The sequence below is a fragment of the Camelus bactrianus genome, chromosome 3 (genome assembly GCF_048773025.1).
Source record: "Camelus bactrianus isolate YW-2024 breed Bactrian camel chromosome 3, ASM4877302v1, whole genome shotgun sequence".
Lineage (NCBI taxonomy): Eukaryota > Metazoa > Chordata > Mammalia > Artiodactyla > Camelidae > Camelus > Camelus bactrianus.
In genome coordinates this window covers 99659334-99681688 of record NC_133541.1, presented here as the reverse complement: position 1 = coordinate 99681688, position 22355 = coordinate 99659334, and the positions used below count along the sequence as shown (strand labels likewise).

The 22355-nt window shown below is 43.6% G+C and overlaps 1 protein-coding gene across 3 annotated transcripts in view; it reads right to left on the bottom strand.

Annotated features, from left to right (window-relative positions):
* Window positions 1-22355, bottom strand: part of CYSTM1 (cysteine rich transmembrane module containing 1) — a 106420-nt gene that overhangs the window by 28694 nt on the left and 55371 nt on the right. For all 3 annotated transcript variants that reach the window (XM_074360777.1, XM_045507964.2, XM_074360778.1), the window contains one exon: window positions 4063-4278. In XM_074360777.1, coding sequence (XP_074216878.1) covers window positions 4063-4278 — 216 coding nt within the window. The remainder of the gene's footprint in view (window positions 1-4062; window positions 4279-22355) is intronic.

Here is a 22355-nt window from a genome sequence, read left to right as displayed (position 1 = left end):
GCACAGGCAAACCTACAGAGACAGAAAGTAGACTGATGGAGGAGCAGAATTAAGCAAATGGGGAGAATTAATTGCCAAAGGGTTTCTTTTCGGGGTGATGAAAACGTTCTGGAACTAGACAGTGGGGATGGTCACACAACTCTGTGAATATACTCAAAGCCACTGGATTGTACACGTTAGATGGGTGAATTGTAAGGTATGTGGATTATATCTCAATGAAGCCATTACCAAAAAGTGGGAGTCGGGGGAGATGGCATCTCCGTCCCCTTGTGCCTTGCTCTGAGCAAGAGACTATGGCGTAAGCGATGCGGTGCCAGTTCCCAGCCTCACTGTTGAAAGCAGGGCAGATTCTCTCCCTCTCTCCCACCCTCTTGGAAGCTAACTGCTGTGGAAAGCAGCTCAGGCTGGAGGAGAGACTACAGGGAAAGAGAGGCCTCATGGAGGCAAACCCAAGCCCTATCATGTGAGTGAGGCCATCCTGGACATTTCTGCTCCAGCCAAGCTGACAGCTGATTTAAGCCACCCAAGTGACCCCAGGAGAGATCTCATAAAGCCAACTCACGGAATCAGGAGAAATAATAAATCATTGTTGTTTTAAGCCACTGAGTTCTGCGGTGACACGTTATACAATAGATAACCGAAGCATAACCTCTGAGCTGCAGATTCCACCTGGGTATAACACGGGACTAGCTACGGGGTCGCTGTGAAGATTATGTGAAGCGTGTTCACTTCGGCAGCACATACACTAAGATTACGTGAAGTGAACACCAGGCATCACGCTCAAGAAACACTAGCCGTTACAGTTATTACTATTATTATTAAAAATCACCGCAGGAGACCCTTGACATTCTGCAGGTGTGCTCCTGGAAGCCTCATTCCCACAAGCACCTGCTGCTTCCAATCACATGGTTTCCAAAAAGCTGGTTTCCTGAGAAAAATGAAGGCTTAAAAAAATACAATTTCTGAAAAATGAAATTTGAACTATAAACAGACTACCAAAGAAGGTTCTGCTTAATCCTGTCCATTCAACACAACTTTATTAAATCCTTCCTAACGACCAGACACCAATTAAAAATAGCAAAGAAGACCCTCTCTAGGTAGCTGTCAACAGAAAAGACTACACACTTGAACTTCAGCTGAGAGATGGTATCTGCAGTAGTAGATACATCTAAAATCATCCTGCTAGTGGAAAATCCCTTAAATTTCAGTAGAGAGCTCAATGCACAGAATACAGGCCCCAAGAAGGATTCTGACTGGGGATCCCAGAAGCAATACAGAGAAAGAAATGAAATGGGTCCCTAAAGGGTGCATCCCTTTGTGAGGGGGTCAGAGGGCCCCATTCACAGAACCTGGACCCCAGGTCGAGAGAAGAACTTGACCACCTGGCATCACCTGCCACGTCTGGTGCAGAACGGGTCTGGGCAATTAATGATGCACAAGCTGATGACAGACAGAAATCCTGTAGAAAAGGACGTTTAACAGCTTTCAACTGCATTTATGAAATCATGATAAATTGATAACACTGAACTAAAAGGCAAAGCCTTTTAATCCTGAGAAGAATTAAGATACTATTTGTTCCTCCAAAAATGCTGACATACTTAAATTACACTAAAGTAAGAAAGAGTGCCAAACCCATGAGTATTTTCTGCATGAGGGGACAAGGTCCACCAAGTGCAGGAAGCACTTATTCTAGACAAGCTCTATAAAGTTCCAGATCCATCGAATGCTAGTTACAGCCACTATAAGCAATACAGGCCCGGAAATGGCCTATGCACCGGAGGCCAGGAGGGCCACAGGTGAAAGGCACAACCCTGGCAAGCACTGGGCTGAGTCTACCGGATAATCCAAATGCTGGGCTGACTTTTTTTTTATTGACATATAACATATACTAAAGCACACAAACAGTGAGTGTACAGCCTGAAGAATGTCTATATCCAGATTAAAATAAAAGAATACTCCTAATACCCCAAAAGGTGCCCTGTGCCCTTCCCAGTCAGTAACAAACCCCACCTGTGCCCCCCCCCCCAACAGCCAGGAGTAACCACTACTTTGATCTCCATCACCATAGATTAGTTTGGCTTGGTGTTCAATTTCACAAAAATGGAATCATACGTTATGTGGTCTTTTCGGTCTGCCTTCTTTCATTCGCCACAGGGTTACCTTGTTTTGAAACAGAAAACCCAGAAACTGAGATTTTTCAGGATATCCCCCCATGATGTCACAGACCTGGGGTGCCAGCTACTCTGGTTATACTGGCTGTACTTCCTGACCTCCTCCAAGCATGTGTTCAAACAACTTAAAACAGAATCTTGGATTGTCAAAGGCTTCCTTCAAGATAAACTAAATCTTTTAAAGGTATTCAAATCTATTCAGTCTCAATCTTAACGCAGCCTCTGACTCGATGCTATTAAAGTATAATCTTTCCCATAATGAATACAAAATTCCTTAAATATATTTTTCTTCCTTGGCATTCACCCATTCTAAAGAACCCTCAAATCCTGCAATAAAATGAACTGTCAATTCTGTTACTACTTTTGATTAGTAAGAGGTTGAACTACAGGAAAATGTCTGAGGCAGCCTAAGGCCCTATATGTAGATCAATGTGGATCAGACAAGACAGGAGAGGGGCAACAGTACAGCAGTAAGATACAGGCACAGATTCTCCAAACTATCAGGATTCAAATCTGGGATTTGCCCACTTCCAGTCAGGTGGCAAATCATTACTTGGGCAAGTCATTACTCCAAACTGTGCCTCAATTACCTCACTGTAAAATGGGAAAACCTCATAGGATTGTTGCAAGGATTAAATGTGAATGTACATAAAGCTGTTAGGAGAGCACTTGGCGCATAATAAACACTGAGTAAAGATAAGCAACTTTCAAAAGCTGGAAGCTCTGTACGAGAGCAACTATTCTGCAAACCAACAGGTTATAAAACAGTCCTAAGAGTCACCAGGACATCTAGCACAGTGCTTCTCAAGACATTTCCTCCCTAACCCTTCACAGACTGACTGATATTTTTTGTAAAATGCAAGATCACATGCTGGAATATCACAGCAATGTCAAATTGCTCTAAAAGTGTTTAAATGTTTACTCCCACTTTCTGTGTTTATCTCATCGAAGCCTGATACCTGGACTGGCACTTATCTGCCGAGGCAACTTTGAGTAGCACTGTTCTAGCACACAAGAGGGACTCATAAGCCTGCTGATAACTCAGCTAGCAGGTTAAACATAATTAAGAAAACATATTAGTAAAGAAAACCAACCCCAACAGCAAGGGCAAGAGGATGACTTGAGGGTCGTCAAGCTGGGAGAGAAAATATCCCAACAGGCTGAACCTGGGAAAAAAAAAAAACTGGCTGCCAAAGCAAGAATCCAACTGGTACCCCCACCCACCTTCTGCTGCTCAAGGAGATGCTCTCACAAAACATGTCGGCCAGGAAGTCATCAGCCCCAGAGGGGACAAGAAATATGAAGGAAGGAGGCAGAACTGACTCAGCCCTCCTGAGAAAGAAGTCCTTCTCAGGAGTTAGAAGCCACCCTAAGCAGTCACCAAGCTGTGGGCATGTCAACCACGGCACACAAAGGCCAGAGTTTCTTCTCTGCCAAAGAAAACGTGCAAACGTTTCCTTTGGTGAGGTGGGACTGCATTCATGCATACCCGCGTATGCACACACAGTCGTCCCTCAGTATCCGCAGAGGACTGGCTTCACTAGTCCCCATGTGACATCAAAATCTGCGGATGCTCGAGTCCCTTATATATAAATACCTTACATGAAAGGTATTTGCATATAACCCACGCACATCCTCCTGTATACTTTAAATCATCTCTAGATTACTTATAATACCAAACACAATGTAAATATTATTTAAATAGTTGTAAATACAATGTGCACATTATGTAAGTTGTTTCTGGAATGCAACAAATTTGAGTTTTGCTTTTTGGAACTTTCTTGAATGGTTTTTTCCCCCATATATTTTCAATCCGGTGGTTGGTTGAATCTGAGGATACAGAATCCACGGATACGGAGGGCCAACTGTACACACACTCCATACACAGTACCTGTGGTCTTAGGAGGCTCCTGAGGTCCGCCCTGCCAGCCGTACTGTGGGTATCCTTGGTTGGGGTATCCCTGAGGAGGTGGGTAGGGTCCACCCACAGGTCCTGGAGGGTAGGCCGCAGGCCCCATCGGTTGTTGTGGATAAGGTGGGTACGGGGCCGACGGGCCGGGGCCCGGATACGGTGGAGGGTTCCCTTGGTTCATCAGGGACCTGCAGGCTGCAATGACAATAAAAATTATTTGCATTTAATCTGTGGAAATCATTAGGGAAAAAATTTCAATCAAGAGATCATTTACAAATTGCCTTAAAGATATCTTAAACCTCTTGCAAACCTTGAACTCTGTCCATTTGGTTTCCTTCTCACCATTGCAAATGGCAAATATCTTATGTATCTGATTATTTGCCTTTTGTCTGCCTCCCCCTCACCCCCAGACTATAGGCTGTGACAGCAGGAATCAAGACAGGTTTGGGTCATCACCATGACCCTGAAGCTTAGCATAGTGCCTGGCACAAGGCAGGCCCCTCAGTAAATGTGCTTAATGGAGAACAGGATATTATTGTGTTTTTTAATTTTCTAAAATGTCCATAAATGTGATTGGGTAGCTCTAAGAAGAAGGCGGAAAGTCGAAAAGCAATATGAATCAGATCAGCGGAAGCTGGCCCAGTGCCAGAAATCCTCCAATAAACAGGGCTGGGCCACACTGAAATCTTCTAACAAGCAGCGCCACCAGCAGTAAGCGACCAGGGATGTAAGCGTCGCCCCCGCCCTGGGCACTGGGCGACCTGGTTGCTCTTCCCAGACCCACAGCTCCCAGCAACTGAGTGGTGTGCTTGGTTGTCAATGCAGAGGATGCCAAGGGTCTCCTCAGACCATCCGGGCTCCCAGGACTCTGGAGGGCTCACCCCACTTTGTTTTATAGGTTCCTGTCCTGGATGGTTTTGCTTCTGTGAGGGGAGCCATTTCTTCCCATCCCTTGAACCTTTAAACCATTCTCCTGATTGGGCCTCAAGTCTGGAGGGCCAGCATCTCCTTCCCATCATTTCTGTAGCAGCTGCAGGGCCCGACACAATGACTTTCAGATTAAAAGCATTACCAGGGAATGCAAAGTACACAAACTCTGGATGAACATGATATCTGTCATCTTGCTGCCGTGTACTGTTACCCATCTCCTGTACTGATATTTAACTTTTTACCTATTTGAGTAAGTTAACAGAGGAAAGAATCTCATACTCAAAATTTAATTTCACCATTTGTTCTTTTCTATAACATGCAATCAGTAAATTCATAAGTGACTCTATATGAAAAACAGAATAGCCATAAAGTTCCCTAGAAAATCTGGATTAAAATCATGGACTTTGTTGGCTGCCCACACAACCACCACATCCCACTTCATTACCGTCAGATTCCCCGTTAAACAGCCATTCCTTCTTCCTGTAGTTCATGTACTTCAGGGGAAGCTCATACCGTACCAGCTCCAGGAGGAGCCCAGTCTAACCTAAGCTAACCAGGTCACCCTTTCCTCTTTTTCACAAGATTGGTTCAAGGAATCCAGGACAAAGCCAGTCACAAATGGCATCCCTTGGCCGCTGCCATTGGTTCTGAAGTGGTTTGGTCAGTTAAAAGCTTGGGGCTCTCCTAACACACTCCCAACCTTCCTCTTCCCTTAACACAGGCACACACATACTCTGGCAAGGACATGGCCTCCAAAATTGCTGACAGCCTGTCTGCAGCCCTGAGGGGGTCACTAGCCTTAAGATGAAGCAGGCACTTCAGAAAGGCAGAGCAAAAAGAAGGAAAGAAATGGAATTCCAGATGACTTCATAAATCAGACTGAAACCCAACCTAACCTAAGCTACCTCTGTAGAATTTCCAGTCCTAGGAACCAAGAGTAAGGTAATCTAACGAACCCCTGTGAGTGACATTCAAGCAAGCATACGTTTATGCAGGGCTGACTGTGCCTGGCTCTGTGCTAAGTAGTGGGGCATCGAGATGGATATGGCTCACATCCTCCCCTTGGGTTAAAAAGACAAACATACAGATAGCGTTTTTAGGAAAGGTGGTAAACAGACTGCTGGGTAGGGGCTTACACCCAGTCAGAGGAGGTGGGAGTGAACAGAGTGCCACCTGAAGGAGGTGATTGTAAATTGAAACTTTGTAACATGGAATCAGAATGGCTGGAAGTTCTCTATTTTGACCTCTGCATCCCACCCTCTACCCTCCTTTTTCTAGGGGCATGGCAGGGATTCAGGAAAGAACTAGAGTCTTTCCCGTCTCTGCTCTTTGGTCTGTGCCAACATGGCATCAGACTCTGACCTGGGAACGGCCTTTCCCTTTCCCCTCAAGCAAAGGCTCCCAGTGACTAACACCGCAGTCATCACGGGAATCTGGCCAGACATAACCGCTGACGACTTCTGCATTTCCTCTCTCCTACCTGGAAGGCTGTAGTAAACCCAGTGATCCCTGGTTAACACAGAAATCATTAACCCCCCTATGGCTAATCCATTATTTATTTTTTAAGTCACAGAAGTAGAACCCAGCCATCCTAGCTACTCTTTCCTGAAGTTCAGTGTGTGAGTGCAGCGGCAGGAGGCAGGGGTCCTCTGGACTGACCTAATTCTACCCAAACTGTAGTTTAACTTCTTTAGTCCAACAAGACCCTGTAATAATGATTGTTCTCATGCTAACAAAGCCTGGACCTGTATTTTTCTGAAGACAATACTCTTCTAAAAACAACAGGCAGTGAGAAGGAAAAAACGAACAAAGTATTTAGAACTATTACAACCTCACACCTCAAAGATTCAGGACTTTTCTTCACCCATCTATGTGTGTCTGTTCCTCATCAGTCCTAGGACCTTCAAAAGTCTCCCAAGTGTATGTGTCCTCCCCATTTCTCCTTCAACCATGTTTCCCCCTCATTTTAGTATGCACCTTTCTCCCTCTGCCTGAAGAATCGCTTAACGCCTAGGGGAGAAAACCCCACCTGCTAACCAGAGGCACTTATAAAGAGCATAAACCATACAGATGCTCCAGGTACCATGCCCTGCCCTGCCCCCCTCAACACCCACCCACTCTGTCCCTGTGTTCCCAAAACACAGTTATCTTAGAGGGATAAAATCTGGATCTATTTTCAGTTTCTTCTAAACAGGAGAAAAAAAAAATCCCAGTAAGAGAACAGCAAAGTCACAGAACCAGCATGTGTCAAGATCAAAGATTCTCGAGCTGACATTTGAAGAGCAGGAGTTCACCTAGAGGGATGCAACTGTTCCCAAGCATGTACAGAAGCAAATCCATTCCTAACATTGACACAGTCTAGTACAAACCGCATAACATAACCAAAACACAAATGAGCTTTAAATTTAAGGTATGCTACTGAGCTTTATAACATGAACATTTTTCCTTATAAACTTGATCGGGTGAAATGTAAGCCTTCTACAGTGGAGTGTGTTACACTGGAGTGTGTTTCCAACGCAAACAGTGGAAACAGGAGCGTTAAAGACAAATCAGAGCTCTAAAAGAGACAGCTCAAACCAAGTAGCAGCCAAGATCCATTAAGCCTGAATTGAACACTCTTATCCAACGATCCCATTCAAGACGTGCTCAGAATCACAGGATTTGCAGTCATTCAACCACACAACGAGAAGAGCAGAAACTGTTCTTTCCGAAAGTGCTCCACAGAGATAAGATCATAATAAAAGACCTCATCAAAGTAGAGATGAAGGAAAGAACATTATTTTTCAAAGCTGTTATTATCTTTTAAATGACAAGATACCTGGTAGCCTGGCACTGATCCAGCAGGCAGTACACTGGAGAATTTTCCTCCAGAAAAACTGAGCAGCCCCAAGGGGAAAAAATTACTGATACTAATACTCGAGGAGACGCCAAAGAAACTGACCCAGTCACCCCACAGTAAAGCGCAGGCACACAGAACTTCTAATCGACATTTTATTGCCTTAAAAATAAATGAATGGACAAGGACTATCAAGACATATGAGTAAAGCCTGAAACATAAGAGAGCAAAACAAAATAGGAAAAAATAAAAAACCCAACCTAAATATCCAAAAAAAGAAAAGAATTAAATAAATTATGGTACATTAATATAATAGTTCTTTTGCAGCTGTCTTTAATTTGTTTTTGAAGTACGATATAATATTTTAAGTATAAGAAAAATATAAAAGCTGTATATGTGGCATGATCCCAATTTCCTTTAAAATAAATATTGAAAAATGGATCACTGTAACAGAATGAAGGAGTTCTACAACAGACCCACACAGTGGTCACCTGATTTAACAGAAAGGCAGCACTGCGACTCAGAAAGTAAAAAATTAGTCTTTCTAATAAATAGAGCTGGCTATTCTTGTGGGAGAAAAAAAAAAAGAACTTAGATCTCCATCCTTACAAAGAATAATTCACACTATATCATGGATTTGCATACAAAAGGTAAAACAATCATGCTTTTAGAACAAAGTATATAATATATTCATGACTTCGGCAGTATTTACCTTATGATCCAGCAATTATACTCTCAGATATATACTAAAGTAAAATGACTGCATTAAGTCCACCAAAGACCTATGTAAGAATATTCAAAGCAGCTTGAGCCCCAAACTGGAAACTATCCAAGTGTTCGTCAATACTAGAACAGGTAGATTAAGGAAGAGTTATACAATGGAAAGTGCCCAGCAATAAGAAAAGGACGATTACTACATGCAGCAAGGTGGATGAAGCCCACAGACAAGGATGAGCAAAAGCAGCCAGACTCAACAGACTTCACACAGTATGATTCCATTTTCATCAGGTTCAAGAACAGCCAAAACCAACCTCCAGATACTGATACTGACTGGAAGAGGCACATGAGGAGAGTTCTGGGGTAACAGGGATGCTCTACATTTTGAGCTGAGTCATGTTTACCTGAAGACCATAAACTCTCGGAGTTGTACGTTAAGACTGTCACATTTTAAGTGCACAGTACCAGCAGACAGATAAAATTTGGCTAGAAGGGGAAAAAAATATTTATAGTGGTTTTCTCTGGGTGCTGGAATTATGCGCAATTGCTATTTATTCTATATTTCTGAAAATTTCAATAAGGAACCTGTACAGTCAGGGAAAAAAAATCAAGATTTCTTATTGTTTTCTATTATTTTCATGCGACCCATCTTTCTTTTTTTAACAGCTAGAATGCCTCTGTAGCTCTCCTACCCACTTCCGGCACCCCAACTTTCCTTCCTATTACTGATTTTCCCCTCGTGGATAACCTATTTTATTTCTGCTTTTCAGTGCTTTTTACAGTGATTTTTGTAATTGGGATTCTTTTTTCACAGGACACTTCAGCTCCATAAGTTCTTTAAATGCTTTCTTTCTGCTTCAAACTGATAAGTAAGTTGGCTAAGCACTAAACATGGGGTTAAAAAAACCCATAAAATTTTCTTGGTTACAGGCAGACTTCCCTATCTTGGAACTGTTCTTATCTGTAAAGCAAGAAGTCATGCTTCTCCTTCCATCTTTACATATCCTTCTTTGCAATTTATAAAACTGTACAGTTTAAGAACATGAGCTGATCTTACTCTAAAGACCTCTTCTGTGTCTTTTCTGAACTCCCTGATTAGCTGGTCTTTTAATAGGATCTCCATAAATAGATTATTGTAACTTCTGGGTCCCTCAGTTTTTCTTGATTCTCACACCCATAATTTGGGGTATGGTTTGTTGGGCTAAAAAAAGCTTTGGAATTACTGGTTTTGTGCTGCTCTATCATCTCAGGCTTAGAATTTTCGTTAAATTTTGGCACTGACCTGTTCGTTTATTCCATTCACACAGTCATTTGTTCATTCTATAAATACTTCCAGAAGCACCCACCATGACCCAGCACTAGTGGTTCCGGGCACTACGGAGATTGGGAGGCAAGAGAGAGTTTCTACTTGGGCTAGTGAGACAGACAGACATAATGCACATCAGCAGTGATCAAACCAAGCTAAGAGACAGGAAGTACTCAGGACTGTGATCCCAAAGTAGGGATCCAGGTCAGGAAAGTCAGAGAAGGCTTCCGAGAGGGAGTGACGATCACACTGAAAGAAATACGGGTTACTTAACCTTCATACTCTGGTCCGAGGTAACGCTTACAAACAGCCTTGCTAAGAGGAGACTTTCAGGATTATTGCAGCTTCCTTTTCTAGTTATTCTTTATCTCTTTTAAAAACATTCATGTAATTTTATTTGTTAGCTGGCCAAACACTACCTAATTATTTGTTTATTCAACATCATGAAGTACTTCCTACTTGACAGGCTCAGTACTGGGGATGTGAGAGAAAGAACTCGAGCTGCCTGCCCTTCCCCTTCAGTATCGCTGATAATAAAAATGAAATGATCTTTTCTCTTTGTCTGTTATCACATCAGATGGAAAAGGCTGGAAGTTCCGCAAATTTCCAGGGTATTATGAGGCTAGTGTGGCTCTACAGACTGGAAAAAATTCTATTTGGGCACTCCAAAGGGTAGTTCCCTCAAAGAGTTATGCAAGATTACTGAAACAGAGATACAAGTAGAAAACAAATGGGACCTAATTAAACGTATAAGCTTTTACACAGCAAAGGAAGCCGTAAGCAAAACAAAAAGACAACCTACAGAATAGGAGAAAATATTTGCAAAAGATGAGACTGACAAGGGCTTAATTTCCAGAATATATAAACAGCTCATACAACTTAATAAGAAAAAAACAAACAACCCAATTCAAAAATGGGCAAAAGACCTAAATAAGCATTTCTCCAATGAAGACATACAAATGGCCAATAGGCACATGAAAAAATGCTCAATATCACTAATTATCAGAGAAATGCAAACGAAAACTGCAATGAGATATCACCTCACACTAGCCAGAATGGCCATCATTAAAAAGTCTACAAACGATAGAAGCTGGAGAGGGTGTGGGGAAAAGGGAACCCTCCTACACTGTTGGTGGGAATGCAGTTTGGTGCAGCCACTGTGGAAAACAGTATGGAGATTCCTCAAAAGACTAAAAATAGACTTACCATATGATCTAGCAATCCCACTCCTGGACATATATCCAGAGGGAACCTTAAGTCAAAAATACACATGCACCCCAATGTTTATAGCAGCACTATTTACAATAGCCAAGACATGGAAACAACCTAAATGTCCATCAACAAATGACTGGATAAAGAAGCTGTGGTATATTTATACAATGGAATACTATTCAGCCTTAAAAAAGAATAAAATAATGCCATTTGCAGCAATATGGATGGACCTGGAGATTGTCATTCTAAGTGAAGTAAGCCAGAAAGTGAAATAAAAATACCATATGATATCACTTACTTGTGGAATCTAAAAAAAAAAAAAAAAAGACAAATGAGCTTATTTATAAAACAGAAACAGACTCACAGACATAGAAAACAAACTATGGCTACCAGGGGGAAGAGGGTGGGAAGGGATAAATTGGAAGTTTGAGATTTGCAGATACTAACTACTATATATAAAATAGATAAACAGCAAGTTTCTACTGTATAGTGCAGGGAACTATATTCAATATCCTGTAGTAACTTATGGTAAAAAAAAAATGAAAACAAATATATGTATGTTCATGTATGACTGAAGCATTGTGCTGTACACCAGAAATTGACACAACATTGTAAACTGACTATACTTCAAATAAAAATATACATTAAAAAAAGAGATACAAGTAGAGAGCCCGAATGACCCGCCAACAGGGACGTTGGCCACACATACAGGTGGAAGCAATGGCGTCAAATCCAAACCCTGAAGCCACAAGAATAGGCAATCTAGAACCCGAGGAAGAACCTACTCCTGACATGGACAACTATTCAGGGGAGCCCCCGGGAACAGCAGCAGCAGGGATTTACCTCTAAAAGGTGGTGGTGATGTTCCCAGTAACAAAGAAATACCGGGAGACCTCTGAGAGTTGACAATATGGTAACATGGGCAAGAGCTTTGTTTTTATGACTTGCTCACTATTTCTTACACACTTTACTGTGTTACCATTTCCTAAGTTGCTTTTCTTCTGGGGACCATCTGGAAGGAGATAACCTGCAGTTTTACCTCATTACTGTCCAAATGCTGACTCTGGTGTCAAGCTCCCAAATATTATTGGCCATCCCCTACCACATTCATGATCTTTTGTTTGCCAGAGAATTCCACCAGGCCCCAAGGTGTCCTCAATTAACGAATGAATAAACGAGAGCATGTCTTTTGTATCAACGTTTTGGCTTGTGATTTTAGAAGAGCCTCTCAGTGGAATACACAATGACACACAGCTCAGAAATGGGACCATTCACCCAACAAGAGCATCAAAATGCACATGGGAGGCAAAAAAATAATAGTGGACCATCTACCCCTGGAGGCCCTGTCCTAGAGTAATGAAGAGGTTCACAGATTGTCTTATTTTCCTTTCTCACAAAGGATAGAAAAACTACATACTGCTTATTTAACTGAGTTACATATGAAACTAAAAAAGTCTACAAACTGTTCAGTAATATGGTTTGCTAATGCCACTTAGGTAATTGCTTTAAGCCACTAACCCCAATGCTACGCTAACACAAAGATATACATATTCTCAATTTGTCCTATACATTAGATGAGGAGTAGTCAAGTCTGAAGAGTCAGACTCTCATTAATAATCCGCAGTTCAACATTCTTTGAAAATATGGCTACAGCCAACCAACCTCACCTCCCTCCAATAATAAACTTGGTGTGTACATTTCACCATTGTTCCAGCTGGAGACTTTGAGGGAATCCGGAGAAGTTCCCCTCAATAGAGGAAAACACATCACCTGCTAAAATCTTTTTGCATAAAGCTTTCTATACAGAACCTCTAGCTGGATCTCAGCACCTGCTGCTCAGTGAGAGGTAAGATCAAGAGCATTTATTAAACAGCCCTTAAGAAAATCACTGCTACCTGAAAATATCTATCAACAACAAAACAGCATACACTGAGTGGCCCTGGCATTGGTATCCCATTCCTCCCTAATGTTTGGAGGGAACATCTCTTCTTATTACAGAGGGTCTAAACTTTTTTCTTACAAATTCTTCAATAAAGACTCATTTTAAAGTGAAATCTCAAATAAATAAAAGCAGCTTATTCTTTGAACCAGCAACTCCACCTCTAGGAGTTTATCCTGCAGATATCTACAAGTGCCAGTATGCCAAAACATCAATTTTATACAACAATTTTATACCACACACACAAATATATATTGTAACATTTGCTTTTAATAACTATGTAACATATATTATATATAAAATACACATAGATACGATATATAACATCCCAGAGGCCCATCCATATGGAAATGGTTAAATAAAACACAGAATTTTCAAACCATGGAACCACTATTTGACCCTTAAGAAGAATGAGGTGGAATTACACATGCTGATAATGGAAAAGTGCCAACAGAGTGAAAAAAGCAAATTGCAACACAGGACATTCTACTATCCCATTTGGATTTAAAAATAAAGTTCTATTTCTAGACCTGAATAGATTACAGTCATATTAATGAATATAATTATTCATTAAACTGTACTTTTTTGTTACACACACTTTTCTACACAATTGGCCCTCTGTATGTGCGGGTTCCGCATCCTTGGATTCAACCAACAGTGAATCAAAAACATTCGGGAAAAAAATTCCAGGAAGTTTCAAAAATCGAAGCTTGAATGGCAACTATTTACAAAGCATTTACACTGTATTAAGTATTGTAAGTAATCTAGAGATGATTTAAAGTACTCAGAGGAGATGTGTAGGTTATATGCAAATACTATGCCATTTTTTCTAAGGGTCTTGAGCATCCACAGATTGTGGTATGGGGGACGGCGTTCTGGAACTACCGAGGGATGACTATATATAGTTAATAATGAAAGGTAAAACCCTGCTGATTATCTTTGGGTAAAGTCTGATCCATGCTTTTAGGAGAGGATAACTCATTTCTTAACTCACTGAGCAGGAAAGCCACGCTTCTAGACGCTTCCAACAATCATCCAACTACCACCGAGAATGTGTTTTGTTCCAGCTCCAGGGCAGGATCCACAGCTGCTAACAGTCCCTTGGGTTCCAGGCAAACCTCCTCAAGGGCCCCTTCTCCAACCTTTATTAGTCATGGATGGTCCTCTGCAGAAACCAGAGGACTCCCTGAACGCAGGACTTCCTTCTGCCTCCAGCTTCCAATAGGACTCCGCAAGGGTGGACCTCAGCCCCCTTGTCTGACAGCTCCCAACCATGCCAGCAAACCCCGACCACCCCCTCTTCCTACCCTGCTGGGACCCCCAACCAATGCTCAGCTCAGGGACTCTGGTCAGTAGGCAATGATGCCGGTAGCTGAAAGTTGTGGGGAAGTGAAGGTTGGCACCTCCTTGGAAAAAAAGGCCAGGGACCTCTGAATTACATCTAGTCACTGGGACGTTGAGGACAGCACTGTAACTTTGGAACTTCAAACTACCAGCCCTCAAAGGGACAATGGAGAGAAAATGAGCCCAGCAAGAGGAAGGGTCAGAAGGGAAAGCAGCAGTGAATAGAAGGGAAAGAAAAAGGGAAGAAAGCTGTTAACAGAGAAGGTGAGTTGGGGAAATGAAAGGATGGGTTAGAGCACAGAGAGAGAGAAAAGGGACGAACTCTGATCCCTGCCAGGTTGAGAGGACACACTAGAAAGGGACAGGTCCACCCCTCCCAACAAGCCTGACAAGGCCACTTCCAGGCCAGGTCCCCCACCGGCACAGCCCCTGAAAGACTGGCTCTGCCGCCCCCTCCCAGAGCATTAGATTAGGCTTTGTGGGAAAGTTGAAATCTTGATAGCTTAGCAAGAGGCCCCTACAGCTTAACACGTGGCAGTTTAACTAAGCGCTGCCGTTCCTGCCAGATACCAGACCAGCCACGGCTTTGCTCCACCATTAAAGCCCGCTCTCCTGACCCTCTGCGGGAGCCGCAGCTCAGTCAGCACCACTGGCGGCTCTTCATGGACAAGAGGGAATTTCACTGAACACCAGCAAGGACCAAGCACATCACCCCTGCCTAAGAGACCTTACATCCCAAGACAGGTCACTCTCCACGCTTCCCTTCTCTTTAGTTTCACAGAATTTTTAAAGGAAGAAGAATTACGGACAACAAAGGTTAAAAAAAAATGATGACACCTTCCGAGTTCTCTCATTAGTAACACCTGCAAAGAGCAAGGGGGCTTAATGTGGTATAGGGTATTGATGAGTTTAAAAAAAAAAATCAGATACATCCTGAACAAAACCCTGCATTTTCCAAGAGCACACCTGCACAGAAAGAACAATATAACATCATCAATGAAGTCACGCCCTTGGCGAAGGGCCTAGAATTTAATATAGAATACAGGTTCCCCACCACTCAGGCCTCCTTTTGGCAAATCTCACATCAAAACATCAGTGGTTTTACCCTGACTGCACTTATTTCTTTTTAATTCCTGAACTCTTCACTCTGCTGTCTCTCTGGTATCACAGAGCCACGTAGAGTTTCAGCAGATGGGATTTAAGGGACTGTCTCTGAAGGCTGCCCACAGCAAACCATCCCTACCACCTGTCTCTTGCTACCTGGAAAAAATTCACTAAGAGTGAGTCATCTTTGGTTGAAGGTAATATTTTTCCAAGTTGGGTATGTGGCACAATTTGGGGAATGTGGGCAAACAACTTAATTTTAATAGTTATGCCTTTTAATATTTACCTTCTATTTATGGCAGGTGATAGTAGTTCTCAATTTAAGGTAATGAGTTTCTCTTTTAAATAAGTAATAGAGTTTTGTTTTTTTTTTTTAAAGAAAAGTGTTAACAGTACAGATGGCATAGAGATAAGATAAAAACCAAGCAGGTGGAACACAAATGAAGGGTAAGAAACAGGTAAAGAATCTACTTCCAAGCCCCTGGCAACTACCCCTGGCTGGAGTTTCCACTGCCACCGTCACACATCAAAGATCATCAAGATTTAGTTCAGCAAAGTCAGCAGAGTCAGAAGTTATGCGGAAACTGGATCAGAGAAAAAAATCACACTGGCCTTGGTGAGAATGTTGCTGAAGAAAAGGCTGGGGGTGGGGGAAGAGGGAGGGCGGAGTCTGGGGTCTCTGGGAAACCAGTAGTTGGCAGGAAAGTAATAAATATTAGGCTTAATGATAAGGACTCCGGAGCTAGGCAATTTCCTACAGAAGTCTCCCCCTTCACACGTATTTCCCCCAAATGATTCTGCCCGAGGTCCTGATGCAGAAAGCTACCTGGTGAGTGCTGAGGGCAGAATTAAAATTCAAAGTGGCAGAAGGTCAGCACCACTTCCCAGGTTCTCCTCTCCCCAAATACCTTAGAGGCTCAACTGTCCACCATCCCTACCTTGCTTTAAACACTGACCATGTGGGTAGATAGTTTTCAGTTGTGATGTAGTTTCTGGGCCAATTCTCTCCAAGCTAACTAACGCTAGCGCTAAGCAGAGAACTGATGATAGGCATTTGTGAATAAGGCATCGCTCCCCAGTGAGTAAATTCAGGTTGATCAAACCCTCCTCTCACCATGACTACCAAGACTCCCCTAAACCATTTAAAGGCATCACCACAATAAAGCGAATATAGCAATAAAGCAAGTCACATGAATTTTTTGGTTTCCCAGTGCAGATAAAAGTTACGTTTTCACTATACTGTAGTCTATTAAGTGTTATGTTTGAAAAAAGTGTACATATCATAATTTTAAAATACTTTATCCCTGAAAAATGCTGACCATCGTCTGAGCCCTCAGTGAGTTGTCATCTTTTGGCTGGTGGAGGTTTGGAGTATTGCGAGAATTACCAAAATGTTACCCAAAGTGAACAAATGATGCTGGAAAAATAGCGCAGATAGACAGAGGGTTGCCACAAACCTTCAATTTGTAAAAATCGCAGTATCTGCAAAGCGCAATAGAGCAAAGCACAGTAAGACAAAGGCTCAGAAAACTAGAAATCATCCCCTATTTTTGGCAAAGTCATACAAGACTTGCTGCCCACAGAGACAGAATTCGAACCATTTGTCTCCCTTGGTTTAGAAGTAAGGGCCCATCCAGTTTCCTAGCTCTGGTTTTGAAGCCTAAATAAGTACTAATATTCCACAGTGTCGCCTAAAAACTCCAAGGGAAGTCATTCCAAGCTCACTTCCTTTTGAAGAGTGTTTTGTATATAGTGCCCCAAATGGTGTGAACCTTTCTGGCTGAAGGGTTAACTCATGTTCCATCCCCTTGCCTCTTTACTGCTATTTTCTGTTCTTTTTTTTTTTTTTAATTGAGGTACAGTCAATTACAATGCATCAATTTCTGGTGTACAGCACAATGTCCAAATCATGCACATATATATATTCATTTTCATAATTTTTTCATTAAAGTTTATTATGAGATATTGAACATAGTTCCATATGCTATACAGAAGAAACTTTTTAAAAATCTATTTTTATATATACTGGCTAACATTTGTAAATGTCTAACTCCCAAATTTATCCCTTCCCACCCCTCTTTCCCCAGTAACTAATTATTGACTCCCATTTTACAGCCAAGCCAATTAGTAGCCTTGGTCAAGCGTGAGGAGCTTGGAGGCCTGGAACACAGCTCTCAGCTGGGCCTGAGAAAAACAGGAAGCCTCCTGTGAGAACTTCACGCATGTGAAAACTATGCCTAGACAACAGATGTCAGAAGCCTGTAATTCTGTAGAGTCCCTGGGCACGTCAGCAAGCACCTGAGTCTCTATCTGACCGAGGAGTGGCAGACTGACTTAGGACAGAGGAGTTGTGAAGGATGACTATTTCACTCCTCATTTAGTTTAGTGAGCATTATTGCCCACTTCAGTTTCTGAAGAGCTTAGTAACTAACTCCTTTAGGGCTAAAAAGAGGTTGGGTCAAAAGCCCAAGAGGCTGCGTGTGAGGTTACTGGTTTACTCCAGGCCCTCTAAAACAGCCAGAAGAAGTGTGAAATAATCTGAACTTACTCACATGAAATGCAAACATGCACTTATCCTCAGGCCTCCAGGTCTCGCTTATAAACTTAATGGTAACCAAGCCGCAAATCACCAGAACACAAAACCAAAAACGCCTTAGAACCTTGATTGAGGCTTTTACTTTAGTATGTGCACTTTTTTTTATTTCACTAAATCTCAAAAAAAAAAAAAAATACCCTTCACCCAATAATTAAAATATTCTGCTGTGGAGGAGCTCAAACTACATATAAGCCTCCTATTAATACTCCTTGGTACCTCTGTGGAGTGGGCACAGCTCATGATACCCTTTCAAGGTTGAGAAATGTTTGTTTCCAAGCCAAGAAAGGAGGGCCTGCCCTTGAGAGACAAAGGTGCAGGCCTAAATCGCTCTGCGGCGGGTCTCTGGCCCATACGCCAGCCCTGCCTCTCACCTTGGCCCAGTTCCTCTTAAGGGAAGCCATTTCTGTTCAACAGAAGGACAGGCAGCCCTGGTGTTTATCATAGCTTGTGTTTAGGGAAACACACTAACAATTCTTCCCTGACAACAAAGTCTTAAATTCTCTACCAGTGGGAAAAACTGGGGGTGGGGGGTGGCAGGGGTGAATGAAAGTGGAAAATTTCCCAAAACTCTTGGCCTACTTAACCATCCTGACAGCACATAGTTATAGTGTTAGGGGTGGGGGGGCAAGCTGGTTCTTTCCAAATGAAGCATGATTAGTTGGCCAGTTCAAATACTTCCAAAGAGATTTTGAAAACAGTTAACATTTTTTAAAAATGTGGCATAGAAATCTAATTTCCAGCTATTTTTAATACTATAGGGCTGCTGCAAAGCTCTGTAAAAAATACTATCTTAATAAGCTCTACTACTGAACAGGTAAAGCAGGGAGAAAACTCTTTGGGTAAGTAGTAATGTGTAGTAAACACACATTGCTCAAGTGACCTAACTTAAGACATCTTTTACAGAGAATGATGTAGGACTGGAAGTTCGCTTTCCCCAGGTGCCACTACTCTGTATTTGTCCTCCCCCGGGTGCTGCACTAGTTTCTACGCTTCTGCACAAACCAGCTGCAGCCACCTAGCCAAGATCTCAGCAATTCCCTAAACTGACTTTACTGTACAGGATCCCTGGAGGTCCAATTCTGTTTTCTGGAGTCTAACAAATACAGAACAAATTGGTGAGAAGTTTCAGCTATTTCACTTCCTTCCAGAAAACAAAAGTTGCTAAGGTTCGATATAAAATTGACAGCTGTGTTTTTACTTTGTTTTGTTTTGTTTTTGGCTACAAGGTCAGTTAATTTCAGAGCTGGAAAAAACCATATTATCACCAAATCATTCCTCTTCAATAATCAGTATCTTCTTCCTGTTTTTCAAGACTTTAAGACTAAATGACCGATTAACACTTAAGTAGCCTTACCTGAGAAGCCACAAATTGAGCAAGTGTAGCAGGTAGGAAAGGGGAATTCTGTTCTACAATTAACAAAGAGCATGGGGCTCCTTTCAGCCTCACAAATGCCTCATATTCATGTTTTGGGCATTGATTATCCTTCAATAACTTCCCCCTCATTAAATCTCCTACCACTCACTTGTGGTTTGGGCTTCACCCTGGGGAGAAGAGGTGTTTGTAAGACACTCGGAAACCTCTAAAGGCCAAGTTCGGGGTACAATACAACCTCAGTGCCTACTGAAGGGGGCAAACCCCTCAAATACTCATTAACTCATCTGGCCAAATAAGATAATAAAATGAGCTGCTGCTGGGTGCTTCCTTGCCCTCATCAGGAGTAAGTTTTTAAAAACCTTCTAACAATTGGCACCTGGCTGCCTGCATCCCCAACCCTGCCTGTTACAAAGATTTCAGATGCAGAGTTCACAGAATTTCATCAAACTAAAGTTCTAGGCAGCACCTCTTTTCCAGGCTGCCACAACAGCCTCCTCAGAGTCTTCCCATTCCAGTGTTTCCTCTACCCCAATCCAGCCGACGCTTCAACGTCTCCCCACAGTACACAAACCTAGGCTGGGAATTCGAAGTTTTCCCTAACCGGCCCTAACCTAATTCTCCAAACTTTCCCACCGCTCAAAACCGCCCAAGCACTCGGTCCAGTAAATCACCGAATCGTCTTTCCTTCGCCTCCAGTGCAAGGCTCAAGGTCTTCCCCGCAGGCCCCCTTTCCGTCCCTCTATTCTTCCAACCCCCACCGCTGCTGGGAAATTAGTCCCTATCCCTTGGGGTCCTGCTCAGATTTCACTTGCCCCAACTGGTCTACTCAGATCCCAATCCACTGCTCTCAACAGTCATGATTTCTTCCCCCCGCAACACCTTTTCCGAACACCCCCAGCCCCTGCTTCCACCCGCGGGGCTCCCGAGCGGCCTCCCGCCCCCAGCAGGCCCGGCTCAGCACTGTGTGGGTCCCCGCCAGCGCCCGAGAAATCGCAGCCCAAGGCGAAGAGATGCAGAAGCCTCCCGCAGACGTCCCCGGAGACTGGGTGTGGCGAGACCCATTCCCAGCCAGCCGACTCCTCGCAACGCGGAGCCCCTTAGTCAACGGCCCAGAGGCCAGGAGGGCGCCGCCGGATCTTCGCAGCCGCCGCCACCGGCGCTGTGACGGGAGCCAGAGCAACAGCCGCGGGGCGCCGGGGTGGGCACTGGGCCGGCTGCAGCCGCTCCCTCGGTTCCCAGCCTCTCCTCCGGGGCTGCGCGCTTCCCTGCTGGAGCCGGCCCATCCCGCCCCGGAAGCCGCCGCTCTCGGGACGCCTCTGTGGAGCTCGGGGGTGCGCAAAACCCCAGAAGGTCCCTGCCCGCCCTTCACCCTCTCCTTGGTCCCAGCTTGGCCCAGCTGGCTCCGCTGCGCCTCACCTCTCTTCTCTACGAACCCGCTGGGCACTGCTTCGGCTGGGACCCGTCGGGATCCGACGAGACCGCACAAGCCGCGCCGCACCTGCTACTGAGCGAGCGAAGAGTAGAGGCGCGCCTGACGTCACGACCGTCAGAAGCTTCGAGTCACCTGATCAACCTAGCAACGCGCGCGGGGCGGGGCGAGGCAGGGGGCGGTGTCACAGCACGAGCCCCGCCCCCAGCCGCGGGGCCTCCAGGCTCCTCCGGGAGCGCTTCCGGGCGGTCCGCGCAGCTGGGACTCGAGGTCCGGCCCTGGCCTCCCTGCTCGGACTTCTGAGCTGGATGGATACCTGAGACTTCAGCAAGTTCTCTCCTCAGGATGGATCGGTGCTCCGAGACTCCAAACGTTACCTCCTGGCCGCCAGTGCAGGTGCCCGGAAGGCAGGGCCCTGTGTCCCCACGGTACCCGGCTCAGTGCGTGGCACGCAGGGTTCAGGGGTTTACTTTCCAAGCTGTACCGGAGAGGCCTGAGCTTAGGCTGGTAACCGGCTTGTTATCCGGCAACTTTCCCCATAAACCTCACAGCAAGTAGAGCAGCATTCGCTGGAGAAAGTAATAGGACTTCATCACTCAGGAGAAGGGAGACAGACTGTAGCCCAGACCCAGGAATCCTGCCTTGAAGGCCTGCTTCTATTCCAACAGAAAGAAAAACCACTGAAACACTCCCGGAGCAAAGTCTAGGACAAGCCTGCAAACCCTACTTGCAAAGATTTTTTTGTTTTTCATTTTAGAAATCGATTTTGTCTTCAATTTTCTCCCCTTACTCACTATAATCGTATGCCTACACCTCTGTGACTTACCAGTCCCTGGACGTAGACTATCAGCTTCAAAATGAAAATTTAACACCCCATGGATGTTCCGATTTGAAAGCTACTACTTATTTCATCCCTTAACTTCTTGCTGACTGAGTTCCCCTTAAGTTTTACTCTTCTACTCCCTGTACCGCTATGAAGGATTCATATATGTTGTCCTTCCCTCTCAGACTATGGATTTTAAACCAAAAAGTTACTTTATAAATAACTTCTTGTGAGCACTTTTAAGGACCTGGCAACGGGCAATGCCAGGCTGCTTGAGGTATGATCCTTGAAGATCAGGAGTTCGTGGGTGGTGTGTCTCATATCCAAGTACTACCTGTACTGTTTATTGTTTGCTTAATAGTTTTATTTTGAGTAACACTTTTTTACTTTTCTACGTTTATTTGAAAAAGAAACTAGCATATAAATGAGGAAAAAAGACAGTTGTGAAAGGGAGAGAAGAATCATGGCTCCAGAGTTGTATTACTAGGAGAGAAGAGATTTAAAATGAGCTCCTTAGATAAACAGCAGGGTCCTACTGTATAGCACAGGGAACCATAGTCAATACCTTATAGTAACCTATAATGAAAAAGAATATGTATATATATATATATATATGACTGACTCACTATGCTGCACATGAGAAACTAACATTGTAAATCAA